A 24,391-nucleotide genomic window follows, 5' to 3' on the forward strand; every position below is an offset into this window, starting at 1 on the left:
CAAGGTAGGACAACAAATTTAGTGAAAATGATCCCTCAGAAATCTAGACGACCAACCTCAGCTGGTGACATCATAAGCTGGTCTAAGAGCTACCGAGGACTGGACTCAGCTTGTGACACCAGAGACTCAGCTAAGAAACAAACAAGACTGACCTCAGCTGGTGACACCAAAAGCTGATCTTAGGAATACAGGAGTTCTGGACTCAGCTTGTGACACCAGAGGCTCAGCTAAGAAATACAAAGGACTGACTCCAGCTGGTGGCACCAGAGGCGTAGCTAAGAAACAGACAAAGCTGACCTCAGCTGGTGACACCAGAAACACAGCTAAAAAATACAGAACAGAGGATGGACCTCAGCTGGTGACATCAGAACCTCCAGCTAAGAAACAGACAGAACTGACCTAAAGCTGATTTAAAAAATAAAAAGGACTGACCCCAGCAGTTAACATCAGAGGCCCAGCTAAGAACCAGACCGGACTGACCTCAGCTGGTGACACCAGAAACACATGGAAGGGCGACACAAACCGAATTGTCCTGTCTAACAGTTCACATTAAAATCAGGGGTTTAGTTTGTACACATTTGCAAATACATACGTAAGCTGCAGAGCCACTTCATGGCATCCCAGTTTACTGCAGTCCTAACTCTATAAATTTTGAGAGCCTCCATTGTAGGAGCACATATGTAATAATGGATAGATTGAGGGCAGGTATGCCTGGAGGGGGCCCATTCCTCCTTGAAGATACAGGGACACAATGAACACCCAGAAAATAGCACAATGGCAGTGAAGGTGTCCAGTGGCCAGTTATAGGTTGGGGCAGTTGCTGTTTGTTTGTACCATTGGTTATGTGGTGGTGGTGGCGCACTGGACACCTTCGTTGCCATTGTATTATTTCCTGGATGTACCTGTGCCTTTAAGGAGGGGTGGGCTTCCTCCAGGTATACCTGTCATCAATTCAACAATTATTATATACTGTATGTGCTCCTACTATGGAGGCTCTCAAAATGTATAGAGTAAGGACTTCAGATAATACTGGCGTGCCATGATGTGGCCTTTGTAGCTTGTGCATGTATTTGCAAATGTGTTAAAATGAAACCCCTGTTTTTAATGTGAACTATTAAACAAGACGTTTTGGTTTGTTGCAGGCTGGCTGATAAGTTGAGCTGGGAATTTTTCTTTGTTTTTGTTTAAGAAATACAGAGGACTGATCTCAGTTGGGGATACCAGAAACTCGGATAGCAAATGAAGACTACTGACCTCAGCTGGTGACACCAGAAGCTTAGCTAAGAAATACACAGGAGTGACCTCAGCTAGTGAAGCCAGAACCTACATAGGACTAACCCAAGCTGGTAATACCAGAAGCTTGGCTAAGAAATACATAGTACTGACTTTAATTGGTGACACCAATTTTCTTGTGTGCAATACCTGTTGGAAACAATCCAGGAGTAAACGCTCTTCTGATTGGTGTCAATTGTGTCTTCATTATGTTGGAGGAACCTTTGCTGATGTCCATAAGCACGGATGACCGACAGGCCAGACACCGTCTCCCCGAAGTGGGAATAGATGGGAGATCTTGTGACAGAATCCAACCGCCGCAGTTGTCGTGAAGTGGTGACATAAAACCTCTAAATACAATGAATAAAAAGACTTTTACCATATAGCCCAAGTGTCTGACACACGATAAAATGGAATAAGGGACCTTATTTATCAAAATTTCAAGAAACTCTGTGTATGGATTATAAGGTATATAACAACACTGCTACACCCTCACACCCATGTTGATTGGTCAGAAGACCAAGATTGCTGTGTGATATGTTCATTTCTTCAGAATCTTTTTTATAGGGTGAAAGGGCGAAGATTTTCAACAGGTCTCCAGAGCAGAAGTTGGATTAGGTGGATATATGCCTGTAAAGCTATGGATTGTACTATGGCTTGCTAGAAACCCTGCAGGCATCAGGTCCCCTTACTGCATTCTGTCATCAGTTCCTAGCTTGTGTAGATTTCTGTAATGAGTGGAGCCCAAAGTTGCCATTCCTTTTGAAATCTATAAGGCAATTAGTCTATGAACTGCTACATCAATGCAGCAAAGTTTTGCCTGTCCATCTTACATGGCTCCTGTCTGATCACAGAAGAAGATAAATGTGATTGAGGAACTATTGGTAGCTCTTCCCATGAGGCATGAAAAGTAATCTTAAAGACAGTCTTTCTCGACCTTTTTACTCCAGAGGAACCCCCAAAATAATTCTCAGGTCTCGGGTAACCCATTCTAAAATGAAATCAATGGGGGTAAATAAGAAAAAAAAACTACACTGGAGGTCAGTAGGAAGAGTGCCACCCTTACAAAGAACTAAAAAGAGCATTGGTATCATGCTGCTTTTGGCAAGTGGTGTTGGCTTTAGAACTATGTGGGCACCATCACATTGGGAGGTCCATCAGCCACAGCTCAAAAAACCTCCAGCAACCTCTTGGGGAACCCTAGTTAAGAATGGCTGCTCTAAGCCAAAGCCATAATGCTGGCCCTTCCCCATTAAGGTCTGGTCTTGTGATTGGCTCCCTTTTCCAGTATCTGATTTAGGACTTGCGTTGATGGGCTTTGGGGTTATGTCAGTGGTATCAGTTGGAGATTAGTTTGTGGTGCTTCTGAGATCATTCAGAATTCATTGATAGTTGCATTTGACCTGCAATTGATCCTCTGACTTTCTTTAAAGCGTTTTGTAACCCCAACATTTCATATTCCTGATACGTGCATGCTGTACCATGTACTTGTATGAATATTACCCTGTTCTCTTTGTATTGCTTCCTCTGTGTGACATCCCTGGTGTTCCTGCCAGGCTCTGTGCTTTCCCATTAAAAACCGACCACACTAAGCAGGAGAGCAGACCGTGGTCAGTTCTCTAGCTGTGTTGGGAAATCAGCCTGCTCTCCTCCAATGATCAGACTTATCCCGACATTCCCCTTCTGCATAGTCATTCACTGGGAAGCTCTGCATGCTGCTTCTCCCCCCAGCTCTTACGCAGCTGAGAACAGAGAGTATGTGACCACTTAAACGTAATGTTTTTTTATATCTATACAAAAATGTTTTGCCTTGCATTTCTATTTTAAACTGAATGGGTTGTTTTACAAGGTGATCATTTACAATCACTTTAAGCAAATGTTGCATTTCCATAGACTTGAATAGGAGTGCAAAACCCGCTTAAAGTGAACAAAAGCCTGTCGACACAGACCCAGACGGTGTGGTGAAGATTTTCCCCACACCACATCAGGAGGGGTTGGCTTAGGGGAAAATTCCAGAACTAGCTAAGGAAGAAAGATGATGATACAATCCTGGCAACATTTTCAGAGAAAATTTTACTTAGGTCTGAACAATTCACGTTCCTATATAAAGGGAAAATAGTTTGCATTAAAAGAAAATAGTTATTCAGTTTACCTGGACAAAATAATAGAAAATGGCCAGAGGGATGATGATGGCGGCAAAGATGGGCGTGGCCAAGCAGATGACAAACAATGTGCCGATGACTCCCAGTACGCAGGATATCCAGCTGCGGAATGACATGGGGATGGTCTCATCCACCGTGAAGATATCCTACACATCAATATATTTCATAATCAACATTCAGCATAAATACGCTTATATAAATCTACAGCAATATCTTAACAGGATTATTTGTGTGGTTCTAATATTTATCTTTCTTGCTGTACCATATTTCCCCATTTAATTAAATGACTATTATGACCTTGCAATGCTGAGGTATTTGAACTAAGTCCTAATTGTCCTTCAGAGCTATGGCTCAGTACCGATCACTCACTGTATTCATTCATATTTGAAGCAAAGTAAACTGGTTCATCTTGTGAAGGAACAGGAAGCCACTCAGCACAGAGCACTTCCCATTCATTCACTGTCCAGTGCAGCTGAGACTGCTGAGAAAGAGGCTGGAGAATCTCTGTCCTCAGTCCCTTTCTCTGTCCCAAAAGTGAGACATCAGGGATCTGTTTAGACCCCTGATATTTCACCAAAGACCCCCAACGGGGCTCCTAAAAAAAAAAATCGCAAAAAAAAAAAAAAAAAACTACTGACACTGTCCACTGTATATACATTATATATATATATATATATATATATATATATATATATATATAACACACGCACACAGAGATGGACTGACCATTAGGGCACTCGGGCACTGCCCGAGGGCCTGGGGCCAGCAGGGGGCCCCATGAGAGGCTCCTAGTACTCTGTGTTGATCCCGGAGCCCAGTGCCGGCACAAGTTCCAGCACTGAGCTCTGGTAACTGGCCCGACAGGGGCGCGCTAGCGTGGGCACTCAGGACACCTTCCCCACATCTATTGCAGGGTGCCAGGGTCACCCACATAGCGATCGATCCGCTGTAGCACTAGCAGCTGACACTGGCATCTCTCCCCACTGAGCCTGCACACATCACACAGAGAGCTCACAGAGGATCCTTCTCCTCGGCTCCGATGTATACAGACAGGAGGTGGAGGAGCCGGGGAGGAGAGACATCCACTGCAAGAGCTGTGCTGGTCATCTGCGGTGTGTATATAGTTTATTGATAGGGGAGGGGGACACACCAACACAGTAACCAGGAAGGGGGGAGGGGTTAGGATGCACACATTGAGAACTGATGGTGGGGGTTGCTTTTGGAGAGTAGTGGGGTGGTGTGGGGAGATTTCAAATCCGACCCCCCTATTAGCACAAGTCCCTTATCCTCCAAAAGTATCCTGCAGCACATATCCTCTTACAATCCCCAAAATCAAAGAGATGCTGCTTGTCACTCATCCCAGGGCCCCTCTCTGCTCTCATCCCAGGACCCCTCTCTGCTCTCATCCCAAGACCCCTCTCTGCTCTCATCCCAGGGCCCCTCTCTGCTCTCATCCCAGGACTCCTCTCTGCTCTCATCCCAGGACCCCTCTCTGCTCTCATCCCAGGACCCCTCTCTGCTCTCATCCCAGGGCCCCTCTCTGCTCTCATCCCAGGACCCCTCTCTGCTCTCATCACAGCACCCCTCTCTGCTCTGATCCCAGCACCCCTCTCTGCTCTGATCCCAGCACCCCTCTCTGCTCTCATCCTCTCTACTCTCATCCCAGCACCCCTCTCTGCTCTCATCCTCTCTACTCTCATCTCAGGACCCCTCTCTGCTCTCATCCCAGCACCCCTCTCTGCTCTGATCCCAGCACCCCTCTCTGCTCTGATCCCAGCACCCCTCTCTGCTCTGATCCCAGCACCCCTCTCTGCTCTCATCCTCTCTGCTCTCATCCCAGCACCCCTCTCTGCTCTCATCCTCTCTACTCTCATCCCAGGACCCCTCTCTGCTCTCATCCCAGGACCCCTCTCTACTCTCATCCCAGCACCCCTCTCTGCTCTGATCCCAGCACCCCTCTCTGCTCTGATCCCAGCACCCCTCTCTGCTCTCATCCTCTCTGCTCTCATCCCAGCACCCCTCTCTGCTCTGATCCCAGCACCCCTCTCTGCTCTCATCCTCTCTGCTCTCATCCCAGCACCCCTCTCTGCTCTCATCCTCTCTACTCTCATCCCAGGACCCCTCTCTGCTCTCATCCCAGGACCCCTCTCTGCTCTCATCCCAGGACCCCTCTCTGCTCTCATCCCAGGGCCCCTCTCTGCTCTCATCCCAGGACTCCTCTCTGCTCTCATCCCAGGACCCCTCTCTGCTCTCATCCCAGCACCCCTCTCTGCTCTCATCCTCTCTACTCTCATCCCAGGACCCCTCTCTGCTCTCATCCCAGGACCCCTCTCTGCTCTCATCCCAGGGCCCCTCTCTGCTCTCATCCCAGGGCCCCTCTCTGCTCTCATCCCAGGACTCCTCTCTGCTCTCATCCTCTCTGCTCTCATCCCAGGACCCCTCTCTGCTCTCATCCCAGGACCCCTCTCTGCTCTCATCCTCTCTGCTCTCATCCCAGGACCCCTCTCTGCTCTCAGTCCAGGACCCCTCTCTGCTCTCATCCCAGGGCCCTCTCTCTGCTCTCATCCCAGGACCCCTCTCTGCTCTCATCCTCTCTACTCTCATCCCAGGACCCCTCTCTGCTCTCATCCCAGGACCCCTCTCTGCTCTCATCCCAGGACCCCTCTCTGCTCTCAGTCCAGGACCCCTCTCTGCTCTCATCCCAGGGCCCTCTCTCTGCTCTCATCCCAGGACCCCTCTTTGCTCTCATCCCAGGGCCCCTCTCTGCTCTCATCCTCTCTGCTCTCATCCCAGGATCCCTCTCTGCTCTCATCCTCTCTGCTCTCATCCCAGGATCCCTCTCTGCTCTCATCCTCTCTACTCTCATCCCAGGACCCCTCTCTGCTCTCATCCCAGGACCCCTCTCTGCTCTCATCCTCTCTGCTCTCATCCCAGGATCCCTCTCTGCTCTCATCCTCTCTACTCTCATCCCAGGACCCCTCTCTGCTCTCATCCCAGGACCCCTCTCTGCTCTCATCCTCTCTGCTCTCATCCCAGGACCCCTCTCTGCTCTCATCCCAGGACCCCTCTCTGCTCTCATCCCAGGGCCCTCTCTCTGCTCTCATCCCAGGGCCCTCTCTCTGCTCTCATCCCAGGACCCCTCTCTGCTCTCATCCCAGGGCCCCTCTCTGCTCTCATCCCAGGGCCCCTCTCTGCTCTCATCCCAGGGCCTCTCTCTGCTCTCATCCCAGGACCCCTCTCTGCTCTCATCCCAGGACCCCTCTCTGCTCTCATCCCAGGACCCCTCTCTGCTCTCATCCCAGGACCCCTCTCTGCTCTCATCCCAGGACCCCTCTCTGCTCTCATCCCAGGGCCCCACTCTGCTCTCATCCCAGGGCCCCTCTCTGCTCTCATCCCAGGGCCCCTCTCTGCTCTCATCCCAGGGCCCCTCTCTTTCATCCCAGGGCCCCTCTCTTTACTCTCATCCCAGGATCCCTCTTTGCTCTCATCCCATGAGCCCCTCTCTGGTTTCATCCCAGGACCCCCTCTCTGCTGTCGTCCCAGGACCCCTCTCTGCTCTCATCCCATGACACCCTCTCTGGTTTCATCCCAGGGCCCCTCTCTTTGCTCTCATCCCAGGACCCCCTCTCTGCTGTCATCCCAGGACCCCTCTCTTTGCTCTCATCCCAGGATCCCTCTTTGCTCTCATCCCATGATCCCCTCTCTGGTTTCATCCCAGGGCCACTCTCTTTGCTCTCATCCCAGGACCCCCTCTCTGCTGTCATTCCAGGACCCCCTCTCTGCTGTCATCCCAGGACCCCCTCTCTTTGCTCTCATCCCAGGACCCCCTCTCTGCTGTCATCTGAGGGCCCCCTCTCTGCTGTCATCCCAGGGCCCCCTCTCTGCTGTCATCCCAGGGCCCCCTCTCTGCTGTCATCCCAGGACCCCTCTCTTTGCTCTCATCCCAGGGCCCCCTCTCTGCTGTCATCCCAGGGCCCCCTCTCTGCTGTCATCCCAGGACCCCCTCTCTTTGCTCTCATCCCAGGACCCCCTCTCTGCTGTCATCCCAGGGCCCCCTCTCTGCTGTCATCCCAGGGCCCCCTCTCTGCTGTCATCCCAGGGCCCCCTCTCTGCTGTCATCCCAGGGCCCCCTCTCTGCTGTCATCCCAGGACCCCTCTCTTTGCTCTCATCCCAGGGCCCCCTCTCTGCTCTCATCCCAGGACCCCTCTCTTTGCTCTCATCCCAGGACCCCCTCTCTTTGCTCTCATCCCAGGACCCCCTCTCTTTGCTCTCATCCCAGGATTGATTTTTGATTGATTCATCCCTAGCATTTTTAAATGGCAGCCAGACAATGTATTCCCCATGTTACAGGTTTCTTTAAGTTACTGGGATATCCTGTCATGTTTCATCTGTGTCATTTTTTGCATCTAATGTAGTGCAAATAAGCTCTTTTTTTGTTTTACAGCAGCACCAAAATGAGTTCCATATAGCAAAAGGGCTGAACCCAGGATGGGGCTAAGACAGCATTATGAATTGATCTTTATGGTGTCGGGTTTTTATTAAAACCGACTTACAAATATGGCCTTTGTACTGTATATAAGTTTTATATATTCTTGTGATTTGGAATAATAACAGCTTTTTAATTACACACTATGGCCCCATTCACACTTGTGCGACTTGCCATGCTACTTTGGACCCCAAAGTCGCATGACAAGTTGCACCCCATGTTTCCCAACGAGTTCCGTTCATATCTGTGCAAAATAAAGTCACAGCGAATATTGACCCCCCCAGGGCTTTAAGCGATGGGAACGAGCGGGGATTCTTACCCTCTCTCAACCTTATGAGAAGGGTGTACTTAAATCTTTTGGTCAGTTGGTAAAGGAATTTTCTTTGAACCCTAGATGGTTCTTTCAATTTTTGCAGCTGCGACATGGCCTATATGTCAAATTTTCTTCTTCTCCTGTTTTGTTTCCCCCGGTCCCAGTCTTTGAAAGAGTGGTTCAGGCAATTGTTATTAAAGGCCTAATATCCTATACATAGAATTCTCTATTACAGTGTACTTCTTATAAATTTCACTGTCCTTCTAGAGAAAAATGAGAGCGTGATATCTGACCATGTCTGGGATAGGATTCTTCGGGCTCTTCCCCTTGTATCCTTTTCACCCTCATTTAGATTAACACAATTTTAGAGATTTGTTGTTTACAAGTTAAAAACATTTTTTTTTTTTTTTTTGCTAGAAAATTATTTAGAACTCCCAAACATTATACATTTTTTTTCTAACACCCTAGAGAATAAAATGGCGGTCGTTGCAATACTTTCTGTCACACCGTATTTGCCCAGCGGTCTTACAAGCGTACTTTTTTGGGAAAAATTATACTTTTTTGAATTAAAAAATAAGACAACAGTAAAGTTAGCCCAATTTTTTATATAATGTGAACCATAATGTTACGCCGAGTAAATTGATACCCAACATGTCACGCTTCAAAATTGCGCCCGCTCGTGGAATGGCAACAAACTTTTACCCTTAAAAATCTCCATAGGCGACGTTTAAAAAATCCTACAGGCTGCCTGTTTTAAAGTAACAGAGGAGGTCTAGGGCTAGAATTATTGCTCTCGCACTACCAAACGCGGCGATACCTCACATGTGGGGTTTGAACACCGTTTTCATATGCGGGTGCTGCTCACGTATGCGTTCGCTTCTGCACGCGAGCTCGTCGGGATAGGGTGCGTTTAAAAATGTTTTTTTTTCTTATTTATTTTACCTTTTATTTTTTATTTTTACACAGTTTTTCAGATCTCATATCTCATATTTACACTAAAATGCAATAAAAAAAAATTAAAATATGGCTCTTTAAGAGCTTTGGGCGGAAGTGACGTTTTGATGTCGCTTCCGCCCTGCAATGATATGGAGACAAGTGGGGGCCATCTTCCCCTCACTCATCTCCATGTCAGGCCACAAGAAGGATCCGATCGCCTTACCGGAGCCGTCGGCAGCGGCGGAGGGCACCGAAGCGAGGCCGGAGTGGGGGGCCCCCTCTCTGCCGCCGATAAAAGTGATCTCGCTACAGATCCACCACAGAGACCACTTTTATCTTAAACAGGACCACTCACTGAAGAAGAGGATACCGAGGTTATGGCAGCTAGCTGCTGCCATAACAACGATACTCCTCTTCAAACAGCCGACGTATAACGATGGTGGGTGGTCCAGAAGTGGTTAACGTGTCTACTGTACTGGGCTATCTTGATACCTTAGACCCCTTTCACACTGGGGCGGTGGGTGCGCCGGTGGTAAAACGCCGCTATTTTTAGTGGCAATTTACCGTCAATTTTGCGGCGCTGTTCGGCCGCTAGCGGGGCGTTTTTACCCTCCCGCTGGCAGCCGAGAAAGGGTTAAAACCACCGCAAAGCGCTGCTGCAGCAGCACTATGCTGGCGGTATAGCCGCACTGTCCTATTGATTTCAATGGGCAGGAGTGGTGAAGGAGCGGTATACACACCACTCCTTCACCGCTCCAAAGATGCTGCTGGCAGGACTTTTTTTAGCGTCCTGTCAGCGCACCGCTCCAGTGTGAAAGCCCTCGGGGCTTTCACATTGGAGACACAGCAGCGGCTCTTTCAGAGTGCTTTGCAGGCACTATTTTTAGCGTTATAGCCCCTGCAAAGCGCCCCAGTGTGAAAGGGGTCTTAGTGCCTAAACCAGGAAGGTGGTTTACTGTTATAAGAGCACTTTTTGTGGCTCGAAGACAAATTGCCATTAGGTGGTCCTCCCCGCACCCTCCGACTATATCTGATTGGATATTTGATCTGAATAGATCCATTTCCTATGAGATGTATGGTTCTTTTTTTAGGAGGAATCTATTTTATGCTCTGTACACACGGGCGGACTTTTTGACCGGACTGGGTCGGACAATCCGACCGTGTGTGGGCTTCATCGGACCTGCAGCGAACTTTTTCGGTTGCAAATCAGACGGACTTTAGATTTGGAACATGTTTCAAATCTTTCCGACGGACTCGAGTCCGGTCGAAAAATCCGCTCGTCTGTATGCTAGTCCGACTGACTAAAGCCGACGCTAGGGCAGCTATTGGCTACTAACTTCCTTATTTTAGTCCGGTCGTACGTCATCACGTACGAATCTGTCGGACCTTGGTGTAATCCTGTGTAAGCAAGTCCGTTCATTAGAAAGTCCATCGAAAGTCCGTCGTAAGTCCGTCGTAAGTCCGTCGTAACTCCGTCGTAACTCCGTCGAAAGCCCGTCGGACTTTTGTTGCCGAAAAGTCTGCTCATGTGTACGCGGCATGAGAGGTTTGATACTATCTGGAAACCATGGCTTGACCATATGGATACGGGACTGATTTAGGAGATACGATTCCCAGAATGTGCATGTATGGGAGGAAGGGGGACAGAAAGGAATTTTTTTTTTTTTTGTTTTTTTTGTTGTTTTTTTCTCCTGTGATGTTATGAATATTTATGAGTTGAGCGCAATGTTATTTTTTTTTTCTTTGTTTTTGTTTTTGTGTATATGTTGTTGTGATATAAAAAAAAATGGAAAATAAAGCCTGATTAAAAAAAAAAAAAAGTCGCAGCGACTTTCAAGTAGTTCCTGTACTACTTTGGTCCAGCTTTCATGCAACATGAAAGCCATAGACTTCAATGCAAACCCTCAAAAGTCCCAATGAAAGTCGCCAGGTTGTTAAGACGCACAAGTGTGAATGAACAATAAACATTTCAATTGATTACTGTAGGTTACTGCATGTTATTACCACTTGCAAAATGTTAACAAGTTAGCGCAAATGTCCATTAAATATAAACATGACAATACGAGAACATGGACTGACCTTGGCAAACCTGTTGACAATTCGCCCAGTTGGAGTTGTGTCAAAAAACTGCATAGGAACGTGGAGCATATTGCGGAGGAGCTGTACATGAAGGAGCCGTGATGCGCGCACTGTACCAGCAGCAACCAGAAATGCACCAGCAAACACGAAGATCCCTACAAAGGTCAGACATCACCACTTTAATATCTGCACAGAATTAGTTGTTATCAAAGAGCGGTCTTAAGGCTGTCCAACTCCATCCCTTAAAAGAAAACTCCAGTTTCATAAACAACGTTATATAACTGCTACACAAGATATTTTGTAATGGAGTGTTATTTAAAAATTTCCCTGGTTACTCCACCTCTAAATGGATGCAGACTCCGTGACTTTTTATAATGCATTTAGATGTGCCCCTCCAACCCAAACATTGGCTGTGATGTTTGAGCTGTGCTGTGTGTTCACTTCAATGGCTCTCCCCAGCAACCGAATGACCCTAAAAAGATATTGATGACTATGGAATGAATCCAGAGAAGGGCAACAAAAAGGTCAGTCAATTGTGTGGATTCAAACATGCTTGGGACACAAATATACTCAAACAAAATAGTTAAAAAATATGTATACAGTATGTGTTATATATGTGTTGCGGTGCTGATCATTGTGACACCCTTTGTGTGGATGGGAGAACCTGTTCAGTTTTTTAAGATTAGCGTGCTGACTGATTTAATACAACTAAATCATGTATGGCCAGCCTAAGTCTACTGAGAGAGGTAGAGTTGATCGTGACATGGGCAGAGAGGACTCTATGCACAATTTCAGCAATCTACATGCCAAGGATTTAGAACTTCTAGGAGGATATTCTGTGTCCCTATTTGACAAAGAGTGATCTGAACATCCAGACTTCTTCAGATGGATTCTGTCCCTGCATAGGATGCTGGAGTTAGATCCGTTCGCATCTCCTTGCAATTGGAAGCAAGAGTTGTTCATAAAGGGTCTAAGCCAGCAAGTCCTGGAACTGAATGTTCTGACAGATCAGGAGAGGTTTCAAGCCATATGCTTTCCCTCTAGTCCTCGCCATGTTTAGAGTCTTAAGACTACTGTTACTACTTTTGCAGTAATTCCCTATTGGCCTAAAAGGCATTGGTTCCCTTTTCTCCTTCAATCTTAATTATCATGGACCCAATTCCTTTATCTCTCAGATGAGGTCTTTTGTTGCAGGGTGCAATACTTCACCTTTGTTTATCTCTCCTCCAGTTATTGACTGTTTTTCTAAACTGATATCTATACCCCAGGAAGATGGTGTACTAATTAAGTTTACAGCGGGATTTGAGTGAAATCTGTCCAGTTATGGCTGCTTCTTGCTTTGTTTCAGGCCTCGGGTCTACTACATTCTGGATGTTTTAGAGACCAGCCTGGATTGGGCTGAACTTCAGCTCTCTTATGCTGTGCACACACGGGCGGACTTTTCGGGATCAAAGGTCCGACGGTCTTTCTGACGGACTTTTGAAGAACTTCCGACGGACTTTCGAACAAATGGACTTGGCTATACACGATCACACCAAAGTCCAACCAAAGTCCGATGGACTCGTACATGATGACGTACGACCGGACTAAAATAAGGAAGTTCATAGCCAGTAGCCAATAGCTGCCCTAGCGTCGGTTTTCATCCGTCGGACTAGCATACAGACGAGCGGATTTCTCGATAGTAACTGGGTCCAGCGGAAAGATTTGAAACATGTTCCAAATCTAAAGTCCGTCTGATTTTCGACCAAAAAAGTCCGACGCAGGTCCGATGAAGCCCACACACGGTCGGATTGTCCGACGGATTAGTTCCGTCGGACCAGTCTGGTCGAAAAGTCCACCCGTGTACACAGCATTAGAGTGCAGACTTTGGCACTCCAGGCCTTCTCCAATGTCTTGTGGGCAAATTACCCCTTTCTCATCCTATTCCTTAACGGGGATCTGAGAGAGCCAAAACGCTCAAAGTGGATTTACTACTTGCTTGTGACTTCTTGCCAGCTCTAATTGGGATGACTTTCAGTCCAGTTAAAAGAACAGTGATTCATGAAGACAGCGTCCCTCATGGATATCACTTGCAACAAACTAAATTCAAAATACTAACAATTAGTTACAAAGCCATCCACAACTCTGCCCCCAGCTACATCACTAGCCTAGTCTCAAAATATAAACCTAATCGCCCTCTTTGTTCCTCCCCAAGACCTCCTGCTCTCTAGCTCCCTCATCACCTCCTCCCATAGCAGCCTCCAGGACTTCTCCCGAGCCTCGCCCAACCTCTGGAATTTGCTACCCCAATCTGTCAGACTGTCTCAACATTTATCCACTTTTAGGCGATCCCTGAAAACCTTCCTCTTCAGAGAAGCCTATCCTGCCTCCATCTAACAACTGCACTATTTTCTCCATTAGCTCATCCCCCACAGCTATTACCCTTTTGTATAACTTGACCCTCCCTCCTAGATTGTAAGCTCTAACGAGCAGGGCTCTCTGATCCCCCCCTGTATTGATTTGTATTGTAATTGTACTGGCTGTGTAAACTGTCAGCGCTATATAAATCATGTATAATAACAATAATAATAATCAGGAACAGGACCTTTGACTACGAGGGACACTTTTTGGTCTCCCTACATGCAGGATTACTTAAGATGAGCAGTTACATTCACTGGATGCCAGGCTACTCTGAGCTTACTCACAAGCTTCAGGTCCCTTAGAGATTTAGGCAATTTTTTGTCACTTTTTCTAGAAAAATAAGAGGGAAGGAATCATCATCCAGAAGTGTGTGGACTTCGTGGGCTCCCTGTCTCAGGGCATTGGAAGAAATTGTAGGGTGATAGCATGGTCCTCTATTAATACCTTATGTCTCACTGTGGACAAATCTAGCACCATTATCCTTGTATTTTTGGAGTTATAGTTTCTGTTAGCTGGAGTTTTGATTGAAACCTTACTTTTTTCTGCATCCTACCCTTGTTTGTGGCTAGTTATTTCCCATACGTAAGCTGTCGTCGAGTTAGTAAGGAAAATCTATTGGCTACTGGCTATGAGCTTCCTTATTTTAGTCTGGTCGTACGTCATCACGTATGAATCTGTCGGACTTTGGTGTGATCGTGTGTAGGCAAGTCCGTTCGTTCAAAAGTCCATTGGAAGTCCATCAAAAGTCCATCGAAAGTCCGTCGGAAAGACTTCGGACCTTTGTTGCCGAAAAGTTCGCCCGTGTGTACAGGGCATTACAGCACAAGAAAGGTGTTTAGTAACACAGAAGCATGTGACGAGCAGCTGCAGACCTGCCATGGGGCACTAAAAATCTGATAAATATGGCTCAAATAGCCTACACTGGATATATCTTGATGACTGAATAATGCATGTAAACCATTTTCTTGGATTACCTTGTGCTACTCCTAAGGCCCCGAACACGCCAACCCTCATGTCTCTCTGTGACGACGAGTAGGTCTGGTTGAAATAGGTTACAGCATCTTTAGTCCAGTCACTCAGCCAAATGTTCTGTCCAACAAAAGCTACGTTCTGTAAGATGTAGGCGACTAAGATCCAGATTGAGTACCCCCATCCTACGGCACGCATGTACTTCCCATACACCGAGAATTTCACCTGGAAGTTATGTAAAACTGGATTTAATAGTATTCATTTGAAGAATAAACATTTTGATGGTTCACATGAACTAAGGACACAACTTTTTTTTTAGTTTTGGACAGAATGGAGAGGGATTGGAACACATGTCTAAGTCCATTATCATTGAAAGTGAAATTAAAAGAAAAACCCAAATTTTAGGTTGTCCCTGGAAAAGTAATAGAGGAGAAGTCTTCCAATAGGGACACTAGTTCTGGTAACAAAGAGGGATTCCCTCACTTTGGAGAGATTTGCTCCCACATCCTGTTTTGGCTATGGAACAGGAAGTGGAGGAACATCTAACGGGGTAATAACCCTCTCTTACCCAATCCAAAATTTAAAAAAGTTTTACCTTTAGTTCGACTTTAGAGCAGCCCCAGACTCTGCAGTTTAGCCTGGCAATGAGGGGAAGGCTAAGGCGATAAAGTCAGAATGAGCTAAGCTGCCTGATATAAAAAGCAGGACCCACGGTGCTACAATTTTGGGTCAAATGACCTTAAGAATGTGTTGAGTTCATGACCCACAGCAGCACCAGATGTTTGGACTTCTACTTGTAGTAATTCTTTCACAGACCTAGGGAATTCAAACTGCAAAGATGAAAAATGCATCAACCGATGTTATCGTCGGTGAAAATGTCAATTTTAAACAATCTGTAGATATAGAGATAGGGATTAAAAAATCTTATGCCAGTTGCGACTTCTGGAAAAGTCATGTTTGGCCTCCACCTCTTCCTGGCACCCCATTTCTTACCTTATTAATGAGCAGCCCCACTGTCCAATAGGATGACTAAGGAGGTGAGAGGAACAAGACCAAGCTCAACTTAGTGAAAATGTATGTAAATCTTGCCTATCTCTGGTTCTACTGATTGTTTAATATGAGGTTTTCACTGAAGATACCTCCAGTTGTTCATTGGTTGATCATATGAGCAGTCTGTTCAGCTCTGTGGCAAGTATATCTGTAAGTGAACAAAATACATATACAGTACCAATATACCACCTTCATTACAGCTACTCAGTATTCAATAGTCAATAATCTCCAGCCTTGGGGAAGTCCCCTTAACCAGACAATTATTGGCATAGCACAGCCTTTATCAACCAGTGTTCCTCCAGAGGTTGCTTTGGGTTCCTTGAGCAAGAAGTTATTTCCACCTGTTAGATAAGATCCCACTGAAAACAATGATATTTTTAGCCATCTGTAAGAGTGGGATTCTTGCCACTGACCACAAAGATAAGAAACATTCTTTCCAGTGGCTATTACACGGATGTTCAGTGAACTGTAAATATAGTAATTATTAGCAGGGATTCCCCGTGACCAGAAAGTTTTTTAAAGAGTTCTTAATTTTGTATAAAGGTTGAGAAAGGCTGGCACAGTAAGTCATTCTTTTCGTGGCATCTTTCCAGCTTCAGTGATACTTTATGTAGGATGCACAGATTGAGGCATTTCCTACCTTCCCCGTCTCTACCGTCTCCTTCTCAATCAGCTGTTGTCCTTTAGCCATTTTCTTCACCTCCTCCTCCTTTATTGACATCTTCAAAGATCTCCTTAATGTGCCATTCATACTGAGAGGGAAACACGCATGTCAGGAATTCTGTATCCTATCTTATATAATACAGTACTTTTCCAAAATCACATATAGTGGAACCTTGGATTACGAGCATTATCCATTCCAGGAGAATGCTTGTAATCCAAAGCACTTGCATATCAAAGCGAGTTTCCTCATAGAAGATAATTTGTTCCGCATTGACTTCTATTACATGCAATATTGCATGTGGCCAGAGGTGTGGGGGGGGGGCTCCGGAGAGCCTCAGAAATACTCGGGGACAGCTCGGCTGAACTCGGAAAGGCTCGGAAACACTCGGGAAACGAGTATTTCCGAGTGATGCTGAGTATTTCCGAATGGTTCCGAACCGTTCCGAGTGTCCCCGACGCCTCCGCACCTCAGGCCGAATGTGGTACTGCACACCCCATTAGCTTGAATTCTGCTTGTTTTGCAAGACAACACTCGCAAACCGTGTCAGAATTTAAAAAAAAAGAGTTGCTCGTCTTTCAAAACGCTCGTTAACCGCGTTACTCGTAAACCAAGGTTCCACTGTAGATAGTATTAAAGCCATTTTCAGAAACTGCCACCATTCATTAAAGTATTTATTAAAGCTTCTCAATGCCAATGTACGTTGGTTCAAAAATCTTTTATAAGTAGTTATTCTGGACAATGTTTCTCAGTGCTCTGTATTGCCAAATTCCTTGACCACTAAATAAAGAATTAAAAAAAAAACATCTTTTATAAGAAGGATCATTCATCGGCACAGACAGCTGCCACCTAATGGCTGTAGGCACCTTTATTTTGATACCAAAGGCCTTATCTAATAAAGAATGCTAGTTGGTGGGTGCGGTAATCTATTGCAATAAATAAGAATTTGCTCTGCAAAGTCCAACCAGGACAAGATGATTTCACTTGGGTTGCTAACAGTTTCTGGATTTAAAGTAGAACTACAAGCAAAACTTTTTTTTTTTCATTTTGGATAGAGTAAGGGAGGGTTATAACCCCCCTAAAAGAGAAGTATGGGAATTTTTTTGGGGAATCATACTTACCTAGGTCCGATGCTGCATCTGTCCCCTGCTGGCTCTAAGACTGAGAGACGAGCGATCAAACACCACCAATCGCTCGGTTCTCAGAGCTCCGTGAGCAGAGAGCTGATGACTGTCCGTCACCGGCTCTCTGCTCTGCCTCCCATGCTCACTGGAGTGTTGGGCTGTGGAGGGGGTGGGGGCGGGAGCGGCTAGCTCAGACTCTCAGCAGATCGCTAAGAGGCTGAGCTGAGTGTCCATCCAGGCATGTGGGTGGATCCCGACCATATGATCACTATCTTTCCCGAGCCTGGAATAGCTCTGTGACGTCAGCCAACAGTGGGCTTCAGCCCGCTGCCCACTGAGAACAGGTCACAGAAGTGCAGAAGGAACTGCACTGTATTTTTGACATCTTTGCCCTAGTGGGGAGATCTACCTTCACTTCCTGTCCCATAGCCAAACAGGAAGTAAGAGGAAATACCTGCAAATTAAGGGAATCTCTTGGGGACCCCCAGGTCACTAGTGTCCCCCATTGGAAGATTTCCCCTCTATGACTTTCCAGGGGACGACCCAAAATTTGGGATGCCCTTTTACTTTCATCGATAATGGTAAGCAGAATAAATAGAGAGGACGAATCTCCCTAATGGGGACACAGACGGCAATCCAAAACTAGAAAAAAGTTTTGTCTTTAGTTATACTTTAAGAACAGCACATAAGGCCACAAAACAACTTACAGGATTGGGGGATGTTCATACTGCTTATACAAGACAAATATAATTCCATAAACGAAATGACGGCAAATAATATAACCTTGTGGCACAGTAGCTAGGTCCAGCATCAAGTCTTTCTCACCTGCCCAGTCTCTTCTTGTGTAGACTGTTTTCTCTCTTTAGTATTACACTCACAATGTCCTCTGTCGCCTTCGTAGCTTCTTCTACTGGATCCTCGCTGTCATCATTCTCACCCCCAGCCAGCAATACTAGAAGACAAGCAAATGCAACTATGAGGATCACAGCAGACTGTGTCAGCTTTCATCCAAACACTACTTGTGTATATAGACCCACCTTACCAGATGGCAAGACCACCTATGATGGATGGTCAAAGAATGCTCTTAATATGATTAATGCTGGGGAATCACTAGATCTCCAAAGGACCTTCAATGTATCGCTCAAAAGGCATCCAGTGAAAAGTCAAAGATAGGTAGAAAAACTCATAGTCTGTTAGGTAAGTAAACCGGGACCCGGAAGTGGAGGGGTGTGCAGCACGTGGAGAAAGTTTGAATGTTTGTTTGATGGAATACTTGATTACACTTGTTTTAACTTGTTACCCTGTGAGTATTTTTAATCCTTTCATTAAATCGGTTTACTTACCTACTACACTATTTTATCATGTTTGGATGAAGGCTTTCCTGCCACGTCTCTTGTTAATGGAGAAATTGTTTTTTTTAGAGGATTTACCACGTGTGAACCTGGAACATTTTATACATATTTTTTTACACATCTGTTGAGGTGGACTGTTGTACACATTTTCTTTATGGTTTTGCACAGTGTATGGACTTTTTCGTTTGATGCTGATTTTATTTTTCACTATATATTTGTTTACATGCAAATGTATTTAATACTAATTGCTTTTTAAGCGCTGCGCTTATTTTTAAGTTTCAGTATCCAAATATGCCTACAGCAATTACATGGAGGTCCCACTCTCCCTGGTGGGCTTTTAATTAATTATATTGATATTATGAAGAGTACAACAAAGAGGATGGAAAAACCCAGGAATACCCCTTTATAGAACAAGTGAGACAGAGTTGGGCAAGAATTGATCCAGGAAATGTGGAGACATCTTGCTGCTAACATCTGGCAGATGACTCCAAGATGACTTGTTTACCTTCCTGTAAATCAGACATTCTCAACACGGTTTCTGTGGAAGCCTAGGGTTCATCCAGAGGCTGTTAGGGGTTCCTTCAGCTATGGCTGATTAACCTCCAATCGGATGGTGCCTGCATAGTTCCAAAGCCAATGCCACTTGTCAGAGCCAGCAGAATTAACTTCAGCTTTAAACCATCTCATTGGCAATTTTAGAGAGCCTTTTGGGCAGGAGAAATTTCTTTGGCATATTTACCAGATATACCACACTTCATGATGACAAATGGAACTTAGACGTGCCAAAAGTGGTGATGGGGTACATGGCTTCCCAATGTTTTGGATGCACTGATCTAGCTATTTAGGTGGAAGAGTACACAATACTGTAGTGGCAAAAGGATGTATAAAGACACCTATTGACATTAGAAAAAGTCAGAAAAAACAAAGGATAGTTTAATAGAGATGTGCACAACGATAACATTTGTTTCACTTTCTTTAGTTCCATAAGTTAATCATTTTGTTTCGTCATATTCATTGTTAGAATGATTCGTTTTCGGGATTTGTTTTGTATATTCGTTATGGCTAGATTCGTTCTATTTTAGTTTTATTTTATTCTATTTTTTCTATTCTATTCTTTTATTTTATATTCTGTTCTATTCTTTTATTTTATATTTTATTCTATTCTGTTTTATTCTATTCTACTCTATAAAGCAGCCTAAGTAGGAATCATAATCTTGTTTCACTTTTATACCTTATTGTATTTATTGCAATATGTTTTCATTTCGAATTTGAAATTATTTTCAAATTCAAATTCAAATTTGAATCCATTTTCAAACTCAAATTTGGATAATTTGTTTAGTTATAATTTATTTCGGATTCGTTGAAATTTGTTACCATTGTGATTTGGAAATTCGGATCCATCTGAATAACAAAAATTGCGTCTCAATTTTGTAACTAAACGAATTGCACGTCTATAATTTAATATCAGCTGTATTGTCTACCATGATGTTTAAGGATAGTACCTGTGGGCTCTACATCCTGGTTGTGGTCTTGCTTTGCATAGGTCTTCAGAAAGTCAGCAAAGGCTCCTTTGTTTGCCAGTAGTGTTTTGTAGGATCCAGTTTCGGTGACATTGCCGCTCACCAATACCACAATTTCATCTGTGTGCTTGAGAAAACTGACACCGTGCGTCACCAAGATACGTGTCTGAGGGAAGACAAGCCAAGACAACTTCAATAAAATTATTTTTCTCCCTCACGTTTACACAGCCACTAGACCTGCTTTGTTTATATTAGTCATAATTCAAAGATGGCTGGAAAACGTGAGAAACAAGGAATGGAACCTATAATCTTTCATGAAAAGCTTTGTCGACTATTCAGTTTTCTATTAATTTATCTCAGCATATCTATAATCACCTTGTTTTTTAGCAATCCATTGGGACCGACCACCTTCTCAAAAATGTGTTTCCCAACATGGGCATCGACAGCTGAGAGCGGGTCATCCAGAATGTAGATATCTGTGTCCTGGTAGACTGCCCGCGCCAGACTCACCCGCTGCTTCTGCCCTCCACTCAGATTTATACCCTGTGCCAAACAGGATCACAATAAGCTTTCATTACTACATAATGGATGATACTATACAGTAAAATTAGGTTTTGATTGCTTTTGATTTTAGGCTGTTCAGGCAGAGTTTCCCTTTCTAATGTTTTATGTTTTTGTGTATGGTATATTATAAAACTATTAAAACATTAAAAACAAGATGAATCTCTCAAAAGATTACAGAACACCAAATCCCCTTGGACCCGGCCTGTTTTCTTCTGAACCATCATTCCATATCACAGAAGACTTATAAGCAATGTATCCTACCCCATCTATTTAACGCAGCCAAAAGCTGCATACCAGGATCTATGGAAACAGAATCGACCCCCATCAATTGCTATATGGTTAACTAAGGTCGAGGATATAAACAGAATGGAGGATATTATCGATTCTGATAGAGGTACACATGATTTATTTTTTGAAGAAATGGTTTTGTTGGCACAAATTTACAATTTCTGCAGAATATAAATCTATTTTAGACCAATCTGAGACCAATACTCCTACAGGAGATCCGTTGGGAAGCTGAATGGAAGAGGTTAAGCTCATTTCCTACTTACCACCCCCCCCCCCCTTTTTTTTAACTCTTTTTTCTTTCCCTCTCCCATCTCTTCCCCCTTTAACACCCCCCCCCCCATTATTTGTTTTTTTATTTTTTTGTCCATAAATAGATAAGGATTCTCCTTGTTAAATTTCTTTTTTGTTTTTCCAGACTTCCCACCTACAAAACTATTTATGTTAAAGAAAGTTACAGTAAGTTAAATTATAACTAAAAGGCAAAACTTTTTTTTTTTTTTTGGATAGAGTGGATAGGGATTAGAACTCCTGACATTTTTTATTGCTGTCTGTGCCCCCGTTAAGGAGATTCACCCTCTCTCTTTGTCCTTTTTACCATTATCATTGAAAATGAAAGTAAAAGAAAATCCCAAATTTTGGGTTGTCCCCAGAAAAGTAATAGAGGGGAAATCTTCCAATGGGCACACTAGTTCTGGTGAGCAGAGGGTCCACAAGGAATTCCCTTAATTTGCAGGGATTTTCTCTCACTTCCTGTTTGGTAATGGAAGAGGAAGTGAAGTAAAATCTCTGCAATGGGACACGTATGGCAAAAAATAAACTCACAGGGGTTATAACCTTCTATTACTCTATCCAAAATGAAAAAAAATGTTTTGCCTTTAGTTCTACTTTAATGTCCACTAATTGTATACTTATACTTTAACTATGATGTATTACAGGTGGATTTTACGTAGAATTGTCTGTAAAGTCAAACATGTTCTGATAATTGTTCCATTGCTTATGTTTAAATGTATGTGTTTTAAGAATGTACACACCCTCCTCCTTTACAGTCCTGTGTAAGTTCACCTTACAGACTTTTCTGTAAAGGTGATCTTACACTTTATACTATTTACTATTTTTTATCTGCTTACATATCCAGTTGCATTACAATATATACAGCACTTTTCAAACTGGTACTTTTGTATTCTATGAAAACAACATGGTATGATGGGGCTGTTACTGTGCAGGGAGAGGTAAAAGCAGATTATATGCAAGCTGTGCTTTTTGCTGAGCAGTGAAACTCCATGGAGTTGATTTACTAAAAGCAAATAGACTGTGCGCAGCAAGTGCAGTTGCTCCAGAGCTTAGTAAATGTGAGGAAGCTCTGCTGACTTCCATCTACCAATCATGTGCAAGCAAAAATATTGTTTTTTTTCCTTGCATGTGATTGGGTATTCCTTGCAAAGTGAAGCTTCTTCTCATTTACTAAGCTCTGGAGCAACTGCCCTTGCAAAGTGCACAGTCTATTTACCTTTAGTAAATCAACCCCAGTGATTGTTTTACAGCTTTCTGATATCATGACAAGTCCAGAGACAGTGCTATCTACTGAAATGAATCAGGCTTGTCCTGAAAATGTTTTTCCCATGGCTATAGTTTGGTAAGAATGCAGACTGCACTGTATGAAACAGTCAGAGTCCATATAGAGAGCAGTTGGCTCCAAACTGTGGCCCATGGGCCAAATGGAGCTCTTTGCTTGCCTTTGGGGGAGTGTTCATCACACTGATACAAAACACTATTCCTCCCACAGACACAAATGATGGGGCTCAGTTCTTCCATTTGGAGCCCTATTCCTTCCACTGACACCAATTATCGGGCACTAGTCCTTCCACTGACACCAATTATCGGGCACTAGTCCTTCCACTGACACCAGTGATGGGGCTCTATTCCTCCAACTGGCACAGCGAAGGGGCACTGATCCTCCTGCTGACACCAATATTGGGGCACTAAATCTCCCACGGAAATCAATGATGGGGCACCATTTCTTCCACTGACACCAATGATGGGGCACTGTTCCTCCCACTGACACCAATGATGGGGCAATATTCCTCCTCCTACTGACCACAGGGGCTATATAATGTTTTTACACACACGAGCAGACTTTACGGCAGACTTTGCTCGGCGGACTTTTCAACAGACTTTACGACAGACTTTCTGAATGAACGGACTTGCCTACACACAATCCACCAAAGTCCGTCAAATTCTTACGTGATGACGTACGACCGGACTAAAACAAGGAAGTTCATAGCCAGTAGCCAATAGCTGCCCTAGCGTGGCTTTTTGTCCGTCGAACTAGCATACAGACGAGCTGACTTTTCGACCGGACTCGATTTCGACAGATTGATTTAAAACATGTTTCAAATCTAAGTCCGTCCAACTTTTGAGAAAACAAAGTCCGCTGGAGCCCACACACGATCGAATTGTCTGACGAAATCCAGTCCACCGGGCAAAGTCTGCCGTAAAGTCCGCTCGTGTGTACGCGGCATTAGACATTGTCTACTTCCACTGACACTGAGGTATGTTCTTGGCTCACAGTCTGGCTCTCCTAAAGTCTGATGAACAGTAAACCAGTCCTTTGTTTAGAAAGTTTTGGAGACCCCCGATATAGAGAATCATCAAATCTGTATAATCAATAAAATCTTATAAAAGGACACAACAAACCTTTAAAAAATGTATTTTCAATAAACCTTACAAAAACTGAAAATATGTACTGATATAAATAATTTTGTGATAACGTTTAAGATAATAAATAAAAAATGTATTTATTAATATATACCTTTTCTCCTATTTCAGACAGGTCCTTTCCGGGCAAGATCTCCAAATCAGGCAGTAGTGCGCAGGCCTCCAGCACCTGCTGATATCGATTCTCATCCAGAGGTGCCCCAAACAGGATGTTGTCCTTCAGGGTGGCATTCTGGATCCAGGCTTGTTGAGGAACATAAGCCAGGGAGCCCTAAAAGACGCATTCACATTCCTTATCAGGGCAACAATATCACTAAAGCAGAGCCTTGCTGGCATCACAAGCCTGTGCTTTTAAGTATGTGTAGCCCAGCCACTGCTGGGCCCCTTTTGAAAATGTCAGATGCCTTGCTTTGTGAGCAGACGTTCTCAAACAGGAATACTCCAGAGGTTGTTAGGGGTTCCTTGAGCTTTGGCTAATTGAACTTCCATTAATGGTGTC

The 24,391-nt window shown here is 44.5% G+C and overlaps 1 protein-coding gene across 1 annotated transcript in view; it reads right to left on the reverse strand.

Annotated features, from left to right (window-relative positions):
• The window catches only part of ABCC2 (ATP binding cassette subfamily C member 2), a 95,866-nt gene that overhangs the window by 27,756 nt on the left and 43,719 nt on the right, over positions 1-24,391 (reverse strand). The window contains exons 17-25 of the mRNA XM_073595767.1: positions 23,987-24,163; positions 20,701-20,868; positions 20,308-20,491; positions 18,279-18,405; positions 16,309-16,420; positions 14,624-14,843; positions 11,250-11,404; positions 3,425-3,580; positions 1,423-1,622 (exon numbers count right to left, since the gene is read on the reverse strand). Of these exons, the coding sequence (XP_073451868.1) occupies positions 1,423-1,622; positions 3,425-3,580; positions 11,250-11,404; positions 14,624-14,843; positions 16,309-16,420; positions 18,279-18,405; positions 20,308-20,491; positions 20,701-20,868; positions 23,987-24,163 (1,499 nt within the window). The remainder of the gene's footprint in view (positions 1-1,422; positions 1,623-3,424; positions 3,581-11,249; positions 11,405-14,623; positions 14,844-16,308; positions 16,421-18,278; positions 18,406-20,307; positions 20,492-20,700; positions 20,869-23,986; positions 24,164-24,391) is intronic.

Source organism: Aquarana catesbeiana, linkage group LG08, assembly GCF_042186555.1.
Source record: "Aquarana catesbeiana isolate 2022-GZ linkage group LG08, ASM4218655v1, whole genome shotgun sequence".
NCBI lineage: Eukaryota > Metazoa > Chordata > Amphibia > Anura > Ranidae > Aquarana > Aquarana catesbeiana.